The sequence below is a fragment of the Triturus cristatus genome, chromosome 6 (assembly GCF_964204655.1).
Source record: "Triturus cristatus chromosome 6, aTriCri1.1, whole genome shotgun sequence".
Classification (NCBI taxonomy): Eukaryota; Metazoa; Chordata; class Amphibia; order Caudata; family Salamandridae; genus Triturus; species Triturus cristatus.
The window spans coordinates 1,350,132,322-1,350,146,985 of NC_140589.1; the positions used below are offsets into that span (position 1 = coordinate 1,350,132,322).

General features: G+C 44.5%; 1 protein-coding gene across 1 annotated transcript in view; it reads right to left on the bottom strand.

Moving 5' to 3' along the window:
* Positions 1-14,664, bottom strand: part of LOC146821407 (uncharacterized) — a 1,203,178-nt gene that overhangs the window by 507,600 nt on the left and 680,914 nt on the right. The window contains exon 40 of the mRNA XM_085609844.1: positions 2,233-2,310. Coding sequence (XP_085465970.1) covers positions 2,233-2,310 — 78 coding nt within the window. The remainder of the gene's footprint in view (positions 1-2,232; positions 2,311-14,664) is intronic.

Consider the following 14,664-nt stretch of genomic DNA (forward strand, 5'->3'; position numbering starts at 1 on the left):
ACCTCCAAATATAGCTAGGCACAGATCTTTAGTAAAGTGCTCTATATGTGTATGCGGGCCCTGTCCAATTAATCTCGAATTATATTCGAGATTGAGCGCTTAACTTGTAAATGTGAGCAGATTTCCTCATGTTAATCTGTTAATACGATAGAGGCTCCACAAGTTTTTATGGCTGCCAATAAGAAGGAAGCAGTCACATAGCATACATATGGGGTCTCTGGTTGTTGGAGAACCACTAGTGCTGCGGCGGGAAATCGGTAACTAATTTCCGCAGCAATGTTATAATAAACTTCCTCTCTGCGGCATAAAAAGTGCAATAAAACGGAATATGCAAAATTGAATGTTTCGACTTTTCGTCACATGGGCAGAAGGGAAGATGACTTATTGAGAATAAGTTCATTGAATGTCCCAGCATTAACGGAATATAATTTAACCGAAACCTAGTCCGAATATAACGATGTTGAGAATTCTCTACAAGGAAAGGTATGAGAGGGGACCGTAGTGTACTTAAGATAACCCCTGATATACCCATATTGTGCTTTTTGCTCTACATCTTTCCCATCTATCCTTTGAACTTTTCTCCATGAAGTTTTCTTTCAGCTTCGATTTGGTGAAACTTTCGCAGAGAGTCGGCATGTCATAGAGTTGCACTAAACCCAGAGAGATAAAAGTTTGTCTAACGTAGAATAACCAAGGAATTTTAAGAGCATAGTCTAAAGTCATAATATCTTTTAAAATCAATTAATTTAGGTATACAGTGTTCCTTTTCCATATTGATAGCCACAATAATAACGGGGCCATTTTGATAGGAGGAGGTAATGCTTTGATTGTTTAGCAGTAAATGCATAACTCTGATTCTAGTTCGTTATCCCAGTCCTTACAACCCTCCCTGCTGCATGCTTGGTTTTATCTCAGTCTGCTCTCTGCTTTAGTAGTCTACGCCATAGGTTTCTAGGTAGGGCTGGTCCATTGTAGGGAGAGCTGGAGCAGTACGAGTTCACATTATTTTTTTAACTTAGACAGCGGACACTCCTCATGATGTAAGGACTAGGATAAGAAGGTAGAATTGGAGTATTGGGACTGCTGGTAACTAATCAAATGATTATGTCACAGAAGCATAAGATGAATAGGGTATGCAGCAGACAGCAATGTATTCATACTTAAGCAGATCATTTCAGAAAGGATAAGGATCAGATGTGCTTATAGGCTGAAGTGTTTGATAACCAGAGAGAAGGAATTTTTCCAAAGGTTGAATAGAAATAAACATTTCACTCTTTCCTCCCTTTCCAATCTCATGGTCACCCATAGAGAGGCTGAAGAGCAACTGATCATGAAGCCTGTATGTTGTGCCATCTGTCAATTCATCCCTCTGTCTCTCCTTATGTTCGTCTGAACCACTGTGTTGATCCGTGTGCATGGGTATCTATGGCTTTTTTTACTGTCAGCATAGATACACATTGGTTTTCTAAATGCTTGTTCATGTTAGTGTGACCAAGGAGTCTGATTTAATTATTTTACAACTGACTGCCAAGAGCCTTATCCCGATGATCTAAGCAGTGGCTACAAGCTGCAGAAACTGTCAGCTCTTTGAAGCTTCAACTCACCTGGTCTCTTACACAGTTTACAGAACACGGAATGCAGCTTATAATGCCTGGAAATCTAATGAACTAATTCAGATGAGGGTGATAATGCAGTATCCGCTACAAAACTATTGGTTCATGTCATACACTTCTGACAGCACAACTGTCTTGTTTAGATTGTGCTGCAGAAAGTTCTTTGGTTCCAGCATCAGGTGAAGATGTATCTTTGGAAAGGAAGATGGATCAACTGCTTATCTGATCATCCATTGTGTCTTTGTGAAAGATGATCATGGGAGATCGAGAGAGGGGCAAAGTGTAAGGAATTTATCAGCAAGTTAACAAGAATATCACTACAATGTTGTGGAACACTAGGTATATTTTGGCACCTATTTTTGGTTGAAGAATTTCCAGCATCCTACACTGACATTGGCAGATTTTAAAGTGCATATCGCCTGCCACATTGGTGGAAGAGCTCTAAGTTTGGTGGATTTCCCTACTCTGCTTGTCAGAAGAGGGTAATTCACCACAATGTTAGATCGACATTCTGAAACCAGTCTAAAGGAGGCCTTGTCTTAACAATTGTAGCTCTCTGTTCATATGCATTAAAACAAAAGGCCGTGATTCATATCATATTCAAGTGTTTAGTTCTTACTTTTCCACTGAAAGTTCCTGTCCTCCTTTATTTTCGATAGCCGTTTCATTATCCAAAGCAGAACGCATCAAAATGTCTCTGAAAAACAGTTAAAATATTCTGTAATTAAACCTATGTACAAAATGTCACTTAATGCAAATCTGAACATTATTACGTTTTGCATGGTGGGATATACTAGTGCACATCATATCACACAGCAAATCCTCTACTGATGCAAATTAAACACTTCATTCCTTTTTCCTGTAAAATACTAATTTAATAAGGTAAATTGATATCCCATAGACTAGCGGCTATGCTTGCCCGTTTAGGAAAGGGAGAAAAAATAAAAGTCTCTAACTTTCTGTTTAGTTTTTAGCAATCAATATGTCTGCATGTCCCCCTCAAGAAGGATGCACATGTGGGGTGTGCCATTTCCTGCATTACAACAAAGTACAATCTGCATTTTGCTTGATCTAGTTGTCTTTGTTCTGACCTCTGCATTTATCATCATTATTTGTGAAACTGGATTGCTGTAGAAGATGCTCCCTATTGAGTTAAGAAACTTGTTTGTGGACTCCCACTGCCCCATGATGATGGTAAAGGAGATTATTTGATACAGGTTCCGGACTTTACTCAATGGCACCAAACTTTACTAATAGTAGGGGTTCCTTAAAGTATAAGGAGGGCTACGCTAAGAAAATGTGGTATTTCTTGGACTCATTGAAGGTGGGACCATTATAGATGTGGGAGAACCCAATCCAGTCATGTTGTGTAAGATAAGGCTAATCAGTTCCCTGACTCCACTAGTTTACAATGGCAGCTATGCACTTGTCTCTGTCTTGCGAGCCATGATACATAGAAAAGTGCCTCATCAGTGTCTATTTGGCTGAGGCAAGATCCACCAGGAAGGAGAAGAGTGGTGGGGGCTGTTAAAGCTATGCCACCAAGAGAGTGTGTAGGGGGACAGAAAATGGTTCTTGCACAGTGTTTACGTCCTCTAGCTTTAAAATGAAAGTTGCGTCCCAAGCATTCTAGGATCCTGTCTTGGTGTGTTTTTCAGCAAGAGAATTGGTTCAGGAGGCCACCACCATATCATACTAAAACACCACAGGAGATTTAAAACAATCTCAATTCCAGAGGGATAAGAGTCCTGAGGAAGCATGCAGAGGAGGGCAATTAAGAAATCAGAAAGTGTCCAAGACCAAGTAGGAGAATGGAGGTTCAACTAGATGCCATGTCTCTGATAGAACACTCAATAGCAACTGACAAAACTCATTCCGCAGTTTATATATTGGTAGGAGTGGCTCCCGCAGTCGATACTTATCCTATATGGCTCCTAAAGTATGGAATGGCCTGCCACTACACGTAAGAACCTCCTCACTTCTTGAGTTCTGTAAGAAGCTGAATACTTGGCTCTTCGAGTAGTCCCACTAGGCTCTAGACTCATATTTGCTCAGTGCCAGGATATCCTCATGGGGATTGTGACCTCTACAAATCTGTATGACATGACATAACATAACATTGAATGAAAAGGAAATTAATGCCTTTGAAAGGTCCCGGTTGAACTCAGGGGCCGCAACCCTATGTTATGTGGATTCTTGAATTCCTGAGAACTAAAAAGGTATGGACATACAATACATTCAAGGCAAATGAATCACATGGTGAATTTGTAACTGCTTCTTTGAGAGCACTTCTTAGCAGGGCCTGCATGCAAGAAAGTGGCTCTTGTGCACATAAAGTCACTGATTTGTCTTCCTTAAATACAGTGTCACCCAATGTGTGCTCACAGCTCATGTTTACCCGCTTATGTTGTTTTATCCTTGGATATGTGACGGGGTGTTTTTGGGTGGTCTGCACTTCATGCCTGCTGTGATGGAGATAATGGGTCGTTTGGATGTGCTTTCATGACATATTTTCAATTTCATTTCAGCTTTTTCTGGCCACCTTCACGTCAGGTGCTCATGCTAGTGCACTATAAGCTAGTAGGAGTTGGTGGCTTTATACATCACAGGTCCTGTATGCAGTTGTGAACAACAGGCTTTTTGTGCCTGCTTGTTACATCTTTTCTACTGTATCCCATTTCCTCTTTCTGTAGCACTGAAACTGGCTTCTTCTGATAAGTTCTGTTCTGCATTGCCATGTACATGAAAATGTATGTTTTTTACACCAAATGTTTTGAAACGATCCCAATTGTCAAGTCTCCAAAGCTTCCCAATTTTCTTAGACTTTACCCTAGCACATTCTCACTAAAAGAACTGTCTGAAACCAGATCTGCATCAAGTTGTTTTCATGTGTTTGTCACAACATAAGCAATTTTATGGAGGACATTAAATCACAAAAGTAGATTGTCAAAATGTTTCAGTGCAACTATTTTTGCGGAATTGAGTGAGGAAAAACCATCACGGAATGCAAAAGTATCATGGATGACTTTTTAAAAGACGTTTTCTTTGACCTACAGTTAAAAGCTGCACAGAACTTATCAATGCATCCTCTTTAAAATGACCTGCATTTAGTTTGGTGATTGAAGGAAAGAGAAAGAAAGAGAGCAGCAATGTGAAAAAGGAAAGAGAAGCAAATATAGAAGGGACGAAGAAATCAAAGAAGGGACAGATGAAAGAAGGAGAAAGAAAATAAGAATGAAGGAAAGAAAAGGAGAGAAATAAGGGAAAAAGAAAATAGAAAAATGGAAAGAAAGAAAGAAGTGAAATAAAAAGACACAAATAGAGAAAAAAGAAAGAAAGAAAGAAAGAAAAAAGACTGTAAGAGAGGAAAGAGATACATAGATAAGGAAAGCAAGAAAACAGAATGAAAGAAGAGAAGACAAGAATGAAAGAAGGAAAAAGAAAGAAAAAAGAGGGTAAGAAGGAAGGAAAGGAAGACGTAGTGAAAAAAAAGAAATAGGGAAGAAAAAAGAAAGAATGGAAGAAAGAAATTAGGACAGAAAGAAGGAGAGAAATATGAAAAGTAAGAAGAGGATGATTTAATACAGAACAGTTTCAAATGGACACAATCTGCTACGCTGTGAAATAAGTAAGAAAAAAGAAAGAATGGAAGAAAGAAATTAGGAAAGAAAGAAGGAGAGAAATAAAAAAAAGAGTAAGAGTATGATTTAATACAGAACACTTTCAAATGGATATAATGTGCTATGCTGTGAAATAGCAACAGTCAGAAAAGCAAAACACTCCAAAAGGAATTTACAACAACGTGGCAGGAGATGGAATTTGATAAAGAAGAAATGTGCATCATAAATGGTATGCTACCACATCAGGCTTTAAACACAAAAACAACACTAAAGTAATGATAAAGTAAAAAACAAGAACACTGGCACTGAAGCGAACTAGCTTGTGTGTAGATGTGCTCCTTGTAAGAGAGCAACATTGAGCCACTCGAAGTGAAGGTAACCAATGGCTTATGTAGGCTGACCCACTGCTTCATGCTATATGCTGTAGTGGGAGGAAACAAAATGTGAATGACTCCCCAGCAGACCAATGGATGAAGAGAGGTAGCTGAAAGCCCCTATATGTAAGTATAATCTACATATTTTAGTAAAATCAAAAGGTCCTGCCTAACACCAGACCTAAAAATGATGTGTTGTAGTGCTACCCTGAGCGATTGACAGTACTATTTGCAAGCATTCCTCCACTCAGCTTTTGTGTGTCTAATGTAACGCCCAAAGTGGCTAAGGTTATCCCCAGATGTGGCTCCCGTACTCACTGAACTACTGGAACCAAGCTGCACCCAACTAAAGAGGCTCAACTACACTGAAAATTTGGGTTGCTTGTGCTCTGATTCAGAGACGACTTGGCTGGGCACTTTAGGTCAGACTGTTCTGATTGAAGCAGGACCAAGGCTGACTTGCATTTGGCTGGGTCTATTCTGAGATGGTATAGTGGGCAAAAGAATAATGGGTTGGAAAGCTACCCAAATTAGTTGCCAATGGTTAGACTATTGACAAGCATTCTTCCCTTCAACTTTTGTGTGTTTTGTATGTAGTGCCACATCACGACTTATCCGACTGATTGCAAAGTCACCTGGACGATGAGGAAACCAGAAGCCTCCGGTATCCCTGGAGCAGCACCATTATATAAATCTGCTGCAACTGTGTGTCATTCTGCTGGCCCTTAAGGCTTATATGCCTTCCATAAAAGACAGGTCATTTCAGGTGGTAATAGACAAAATAACCTCCATGTGGTACTACGAGAATCTGGGAAGTGTGGGGTCACAGGTCCTCTATTTGAAGGTGTTGAGGTTATGGCACTAGGTGGCAGTGCACAGGATCTCTCTGATGGCCAGTTATCTAGTGGGAAAGCTCAACATCTGAGCAGATAAACTCAGCAGGTGTCATCCTTTCGGCCACAAGTGGTGCCTGCTTTCATAGGATGTGCAGGGCATATTATACAATGATGGAACTCTTTGGGAGATCTTTGTGCCACCTCTAAAAACACTCAATGTCCAGAGTTCTGTGCTTTGGAGTTTCCTTCTTGAGGGTCCCTTTTGGGACACATGCCACCTTTGGTGGGAGTTCAGCGTCCTGTATGAATTTCCACCTCTGCCTAGGATCATGCAGGTGCTGAAGAAATTCAAAGAGGGCTGAGTGCAGCTCATTCTGATTGCCAAGGACGGGGCTTGGAAAGTCTGGCACGCTGAACTTTTGACTGATCATATGCACACCACTTCAGCTCTTTCTTCTGGAAGATCTGCTGTCCCAGAAGTAGGGCAGACATTAACACCCAAAGCTCCACAATCTACACTTCTATGTATAGAGAATAAGCAGAACCAACTAAAGGATTTTGACCTTCTGAAGTAGTGGATGTGATTCTGGCTCATGGTCGCCCCTCAATTAAAGTCTACAAATTCAGTGGATGGGCCAAATTTATTGTCTGTTTTTAAGATAAGCAAATCAACACTGTACAAGAGAAACTGATGTTTAAATTATCTATTGTCTTTGGCCTGGCAATGTTTTTCTGTGGGCACAGTTATGAGTTATTTATGGGCTCTTTTAGCCTTCAACCCTGATAATACAAGGCACATATTGTGGTATGTTTTTTTAAAGGGGTTTTCACATATGTTTCCCACTGCTCCCTTCATTATGCCGCAAAATGACCTTAATTTTGGTGTTTGATGTCCTCTCCTTTGAAGCATCTCCACAGCCATTCTTTAAGAATTTTAACCTTGAAAACTGTTTCTTGTTGCCATCACTTCTGTGCATCACATCAGCAAGCTGCAGGATTTTTCAGTCCAGCATGCATATACTACTTCGTCCCTGACATGCTGATACTTAGCACATAGCTATTTGTTTCTGTATTAATAGTATAAAGAATACAGTGTTGCTGTTTTGGGGATTTGGTATTGAACAGAAAAAAGGTGGCCTAGAAACCTTAGCCTGGGATGATCCTGCTGAGGGCCTTAGGGATTTTTCCACCAGGGCTAAAGTCACCAATACAGTCCCATCTCGGTGAGCTCCAGTTTTGGACATCTGCGAGGCTGCTATGTATTAATAGTATAAGGAATCCGGTGTTGATGTTTTTGGGGTTTGGTAGTGCAAAGAAAGAAACATGGCGACGAATCTCCAGTTATACGCCAGAAAAATAAGTTCTGTAATGCACTTTCTGGTGGGTACTCTAACCACAGATTCCTCACCGCCCACTGCCCCTGCATTTTATTGAGTGGACTTTCAGGAATAATAGTTATAATAAGGTCTCAAGTTAGTTTTTTGCACATTGCCTCTTCAAATTCAATCTTGTCATCTACATTCCATGTCTACATCCATGAAAGAGAATACAAAATAACAAACAGAACGTAGGTGTGGTATTTATATGCAGCTCTAAATCGTCATTTCTGGGCGCAGGACAGAGTTGCAATGCGATCAATGATGCCACCTATGAACACATAGGAACCATTACAGACATTTACAGATTGAGTCTGGCACCTGGCGAGATTCACAATGTAGGCATTGAGAAGGTGAGGAATCTGTGGTGAGTTGCATTTATAAGAAACAGTTGTTATTAAAGTCTAGAGTCCGCAATACATAAATACAAATGTAATACAAATGTGGTTAGCTAGAGACCCCACCAGACAGACTGTTACTGAAGGTAAGTAACATACTTTTTGTACTTATTCTTTTTTTTCTAACATCTGTGTAATGTTTGTGCTGTGGAAGACGTTTGGTGGCAGTTGGAAAGTTGAGGTAGCCCGAGGATTGTTCCTTAAATTTTGAGCCAGTTTTCTTGGAGTTTCTAGGAATATGAGAGACTGTGAAAAGGTAGAGATAACCACCACATTTTTCTTGAATACGTCTTGAATACGGCTATTTTCTTTTGCTGTAGGTGCTACAAGTCTGAATATTGTGGGAGGTGTGTGTTGTCCCCTTGCTATTCTTTGAATTATTGGAACATTACATTTTGCTTCCAGTGCCATGAGTTTGGGGAGGTGTGGAAGGTATGTGGGCATGGCCGGACTGGGAACCTAAACTGGCCCTGGCAAAGTGCTTGGCCGGCCCCCCGGGGGGGGGGAGGTGATGGGGGGGATGAGGCGGAGCTGTTTTCTAGGGCCTGTTTCGGCCAATTTTGTTACAGGGTCCGATAGTGCAGCTAAGCTGCAAAAATGACCCTGTAACAAACGGCCCCCCAGGCGCCCAAAGCCGGCCTACCGGGGAAACGCCCGGCGCCCGCTACTGCCAGTCGGGCCCTGTATGTGGATGCCTCTATGGGATATATTCTCAAGAACGTCTGATAACCATTGCATAAGTTACTTAACGCAACCCTCAAAATCGCAGTCCATCACGGGAAATTTACGCCCTGTTAATCAGGTATTCACAACATGGCGGTACCATGCCATAGTCACCAGATAACGCGTCAAATGGGCGCATTAAAATCAATGCCACGCCACAAAAATGCGAAACACAAACGCAAAAAAAGCTGCGATGAGGCCAATCGCGATACAAAAATCAGGGAGAACCAGCCACAGGCCTGCAATTAACACGCGTCAGGTGGGAACAATCACCATGAAAGTAGAAAAAAACTGACAAACAAATGCCAAACAACAGTGAAGAACCATGGATGTTGCCAGAGCAAGTACGGAGGAGAACCAGAACCCCACAAGCCCCCCGGAGGACCTGCCTGGGACCTCGGGGTCAGGGAAGGCCAAGGAGAAGAAGAGGAGGAAGAAGCGCTTCAGTCCACAGGAAAACAGGATCGTGATAACGGAGGTGGTCGAACACAATCAACAACTGTTCGTCACCTTCACTGTGTCATTGGCAGCAAAAAATGGACTATGGCAGTCCATCATGGACAAGGTGAATGCAGTCGGAGTGCTGACGAGGACAATGGACAAGGTCAAGAGGCGCTGGAATGATGTCAAGCGATAAACCAAGCTGAAACTCGCCAACAACCGGAATGCAGCAATGCAGACTGGATGTGGGAGTCAAGCGCCACAGGAGGAGCTGGACGAGATGGAGGAAATGGTGTCCACAGTCATCAGTGGGGAGACGGTGGCAGGAGTTGGGGGACTGGACACTGCTCAACAGGACCGGACACAACAGCACCAGGGTGAGTAACGACCAGGGACTGGGGGACGGGGGGAGATGGGCACAATGGCACACATGCACAATTGATCTGAGCACATCTGTGGACAAACCATGCCCCAGACCCCAACTCCCACCAAGAGAACAATGTACCCAAGTATGCTACATGTCAGCACTGTATAAGCACAGAAGTCAGAGGCACACTGCATGTAAGGGATAAGGGGCAGCCAAATCAGAGCTGCAGGGGCGATTCCCCCAAAATGCGGCACACACACATCACATGCAGAGCACATAAACACTGACAACAATGTGGCACAAACCGCAACACGTCCTCACCAGAACACAGGACACAACTGGTGCCGACTGGGTGTAGACACAGGCCAATCACAAGTGGCATTGCAGGGAAATCTGAGTTGATAATGTACAAGTACAAACACACAGCTGTGATGTTGTCGAAATGTCCACTGTCCCGCAGCAAATGGGCAGCCTATCCGAAACAGCCACAATGTACACAGTCAAGCAGTCTGTATGTAAACATGTACAATGCGACAACACACATGTGAACACATTGTTAAACTGCATCTCCCCTTCACATTGCAGAGGGACAATCAACACCCGCTACAGAGCAGTCCCAACCTCTCTTCTCTAATGATGAAGAGGACCACCAAAGCTTCAACTCCGACGCCTTCCAACGGTTCATTGACAGTCTCCGTAGCCCACCTCCAGGGGCAGGGCAGCCCAGCTGCCACGAGGCCACCCCACCCCCTGCACAGACCACACAGCAGGCAGCACCCACCGCCACGGCTGCCTCCCAACACCCACACGAAGAACACATGGCCTTCCAACGCCATGTGTTAGCATGCCAGGAGCAGCTGGCTGAACAGGTGCGGGTGGGCTTCGACCACATGGCAGACAAACTAGATGCCATACGTGGGTGTCTAAGTCCCATCAGGGACCACTCAGAGTCCCTAACGGACACCAACAGTCCGCTCCATGCTCTCCAACAAACCATGGCTGACATCGCTAGAGTCCTGACTGCGAGACAAGAACGACTGTCTAGTCAGACTGGCTCCAGCGAGCTCGCCCGGGAGTTGGGACTCATGCGGAGGCTCATGGAGGACATGGAGCGGGCCAATGCAGAAAGAGCGGCTGCCACGGCTGCACACCAGCGAGAGGTAGCTGGGTTCCACAATTACCTCAAAACCATCCTCATGGCATTGCTGCCACAAGCCCTGGTGCTGATGCACGCTACTGCTAGCAGTAGATATACATCTCCGCCCCCTGAAGTGTCAGTGCCACACAGTGCGGCAGACATTCCATGTCCGGCCCCTGAGGTGTCACTGTCACACAGTGCTGGGGGAAGGCCAGCACCACCCACACGTGAGGCACATGAAACAGCAGAGGACGAAGATGTGCATGAATCTGCCCTCGTGGTCAGAAGGAAGCGGTAGCTTTCATCTCCGCCTCATGGCCGGTTTCCTCTTGAGGCCTGGGTGCGCAGGGGGCGGGCATGCACCGCTGGGCGGCGGGAGGGACTAGGGTGCAGCTGTCTGGGTGTGCTGGGGTGGGCATGCACCGCTTGGCGGCGGGAGGGGCTGTGGTGCAGCTGCCTGGGTGCGCAGGGACAGACAGGCGATGATGTTGTGTGCAATTGTATGTACTGTGCCATTCATGTATCTGGACTCTGTTACAAAGGTATGTCTCAGATTTGGGACCTGGTGAACTGCACTACATACCGGCACGTGGTTGGAGACACACTGGTGGCAGCAGGTGAGCAGTGTGGCCTGGGTGCGCAGTGTCAGCATTCTCTCTCCCTGTCCCTCTTTTCTTTTCTCTATCTCACGCTCCCCCTATCTGTCCATCTATCTCTCTCTCTCTCCGCCTCTCTGTCCGTCTATCTCTCTCTCTGCCTCTCTGTCCGTCTATCTCTCTCTCACCCTCTCTGTCCGTCTTTCTCTCGCTCCCCTCTCTGTCCGTCTTTCTCTCTCTTCCCCTATCTGTCCATCTCTCTCTCTCCCCATCTGTCCATCTATCTCTCTCTCCCTATCTGTCCATCTATCTCTCTCTCCTCTCTGTTCGTCTATCTCTCGCTCACCCTCTCTGTCCGTCTATCTCTCGCTCACCCTCTGTCTGTCTTTCTCTCGTTTACCCTCTCTGTCCGTCTTTCTCTCTCTCTCCCTATCTGTCCGTCTGTCTCTCTCTCCCCCTCTCTGTCCATCTATCTCTCTCCCCCTCTCTGTCCGTCTATCTCTCTCTCTCCCTATCTGTCCGTCTAGCTCTCTCTCCCCCTCTCTGTCCATCTTTCTCTCCCTCCCTCTCCTTCGCTCTCTCTCTCTCCTTTGCTCTCTCTCTCTGTCCTTTGATGTGCGCATGACACACCTTCTTATCATGATTTTTGTCTTGCAGGCTGTGACCTATGGATTTTCCCGAAGGGAGCCAACATGTGTCATCATTTCTGTTCTGTGTTTATTTTAATAAATTATTATTTGTTGCTTCGAAGGTGAATGTGTGATGCTCATTTTTGTGACGACACATGCATGTCACCAGATGTGACTGTGCGACATGCGGGTTATTTGGTATATGATTCTATGTGGTTGATGTGACATATCTTTGTCCAGGGGTGGGTGGGGGTGCCCGGGGTGGGGCCCGGTGGTGGGGTGGGGGGGTTCCTGGGGGTGGTGGGTGATGTGGCCCTCTTGGGTGTCAGGCACGCATGTTCAGTGACTCCATGGCATCTGTTGTTCTTCAGGTGTGGGTCTGGGCTGGGCTCTCTTTTGTGGTGCAGGTTGTAGTGCGACTGTGCACCAGGTCAGAGCAGGTGTTAGTTTCCTGGTGCTAACGCGCCTCTTTTGTGATCTTATCGAAGATCAGGCTGGTCATTGAGAATGTTGTGGTGTGATGTTGTCCCGGCTTTTTGCTCAGGAATGCCTACTCTGCATCTCATTAGCGATAGTTGCCGGGGTCATCCTTGGAGATGTTTTTTGCGGCTGCTATCGCCGGAAAACTGGTGATATGGGCTGTTTGCACCAGCTTGTGAATGGGGTGGTAAATTTATTGCAAATCTGGCTGCGTTAAGGTGCCGTTAACTCGGCGAAGGCTCCTTGAGAATATGGCCCTATGTTTTTAACAAAACTTTGGGCTCCTATTGCTGTTAGTTGCATGAGGAAGTAATTGGCTCAAAGAGAGGTTGTACCAATCTACTATTTCCTCATAGGGTTATCGTTTTCCAGGTACCTTTGGTGAGATGTGAGTTACTATATATGCCAGGGCAGATGTTGTGCTCATGAGGAGCCAGAACAGGCAGTTTTATTTTTTAAATCTCTTTATCAAGTTTTTAAGAGATTCAAAGAGATCTGAAAAAGAATGATATACAAAAGGGAAAACTATCCCAAGGTCGACACCCAGATACTGTCATGCCATGGCACAATAGGCAGTTTTGTAGGATGAAAAATATTTATGAATAACTCTGCCATCTGTATATACTTTATGTTAGTAGTGCATTTAAAAAAACTGAAGTAGATGAAAATGGTCAGTGCCATCTTCATCTCTGAATTCTTTTAAGAGTTATGTAGTGTTGCATTGCTGATGCACTCGGGACCCATGGAAAATGAATAGCAATGCTGAGTGCAATCACCAGTTCATAGGAAAGTTCTTTCATCCCTGCCAAGCACCACGCATCAGACGTTAGATTAACCTATTTCAGTGTGGTGAGTTGCATCACCGTCCTGAAATGCAAAGTCATGCATTATATGCATGGCGCCTGCCAAGTCTGTCTCTTAGCCACAGCACTGCTATTTATTTCCAAATTGCTTCCTGAAGCTCATTGTTGGTGGAGTGACAGCACTCGGTGGTGTGAGCGCTGCTCCGTGTAGGCTTATGGAGGCTGGCTGGGCTGAGCTGCCAGCTACATTGTAACAATATAAACCTGGATTTCTGACACCGCGCCACAGCAACTGGACTTGCCACACAGAGACTAATAGGCGGAAATGTCCTGCTGCAGAAATAGAAGCACTGTGCAGCTCGCACCACTGTGGGCGTGCAGTAAAATGCACTAATTTTTAAAATCAATGTTAAGTCACATGACCAGACAGACTTGGACGCTATCCCCTCGGCTGGCGGCCACTGTGGAGCCCAGCACACCACTTTGCTGCAGCTGCTGCTGAGAGGTGACAGTGTCTCAAGACTGCAGCCCAGCGAAAGGCCACAGCGCGTTTGCAGCGGGAGTCATTGCTGTGGCCACAAGTTGTCTGTATAACCTCTCTCAGTCTCTGCTAAATTTGGTTTGTAATAGTTTATAATATTAGCAGTTTTAGTGCGGTCATGATCAGCTGCCTACCAGTGCCCTGTGTGTTGCTGAAGTTCACACACAGTCTAGTCTCTCTGCGGTGTACACAGTACTTTTCAGGAGCCCTGAGCTGTGCAACATAGTTGAAGCGCACTTACTAAATAGTTTTGGGACACACTGGTGACAGTCTGTAGATTCTGGTCAGTGGTGACGGACAGTGTCACTCATAGTCGTTGAAATGTCACTCATATTTACACTGAAATTATGAAAGTGTCACACATAGCAATCTGAAACCTTGGCAGGCATGATCTACCAGTTGCTTCAGTGGTGGCAATCATGGACAATACATGAGAGTTTCACAATACAGCACTGGAAATAGAATAACAATAATTTTCACCTCAGGTAGCAGTAAAGGTAGCTACTTCTGATAATGGTGGATTGGTAGTCGGGAAAATCCACCAACTTCATTAGTTAGAAAGGGAAATCCCACAGCTTCTCCAAACTCTTTTTTAGATATTAGCAGCAATTAAACCCGAAACCCGGAGCCTTAGCGGATACACAGGAAAAGGGCATTTTGAAAAATCCATGAAAGACTATTACAATGATCTTCCTAACATTATGCATGTAGCTGGTGATAACGAGAAAG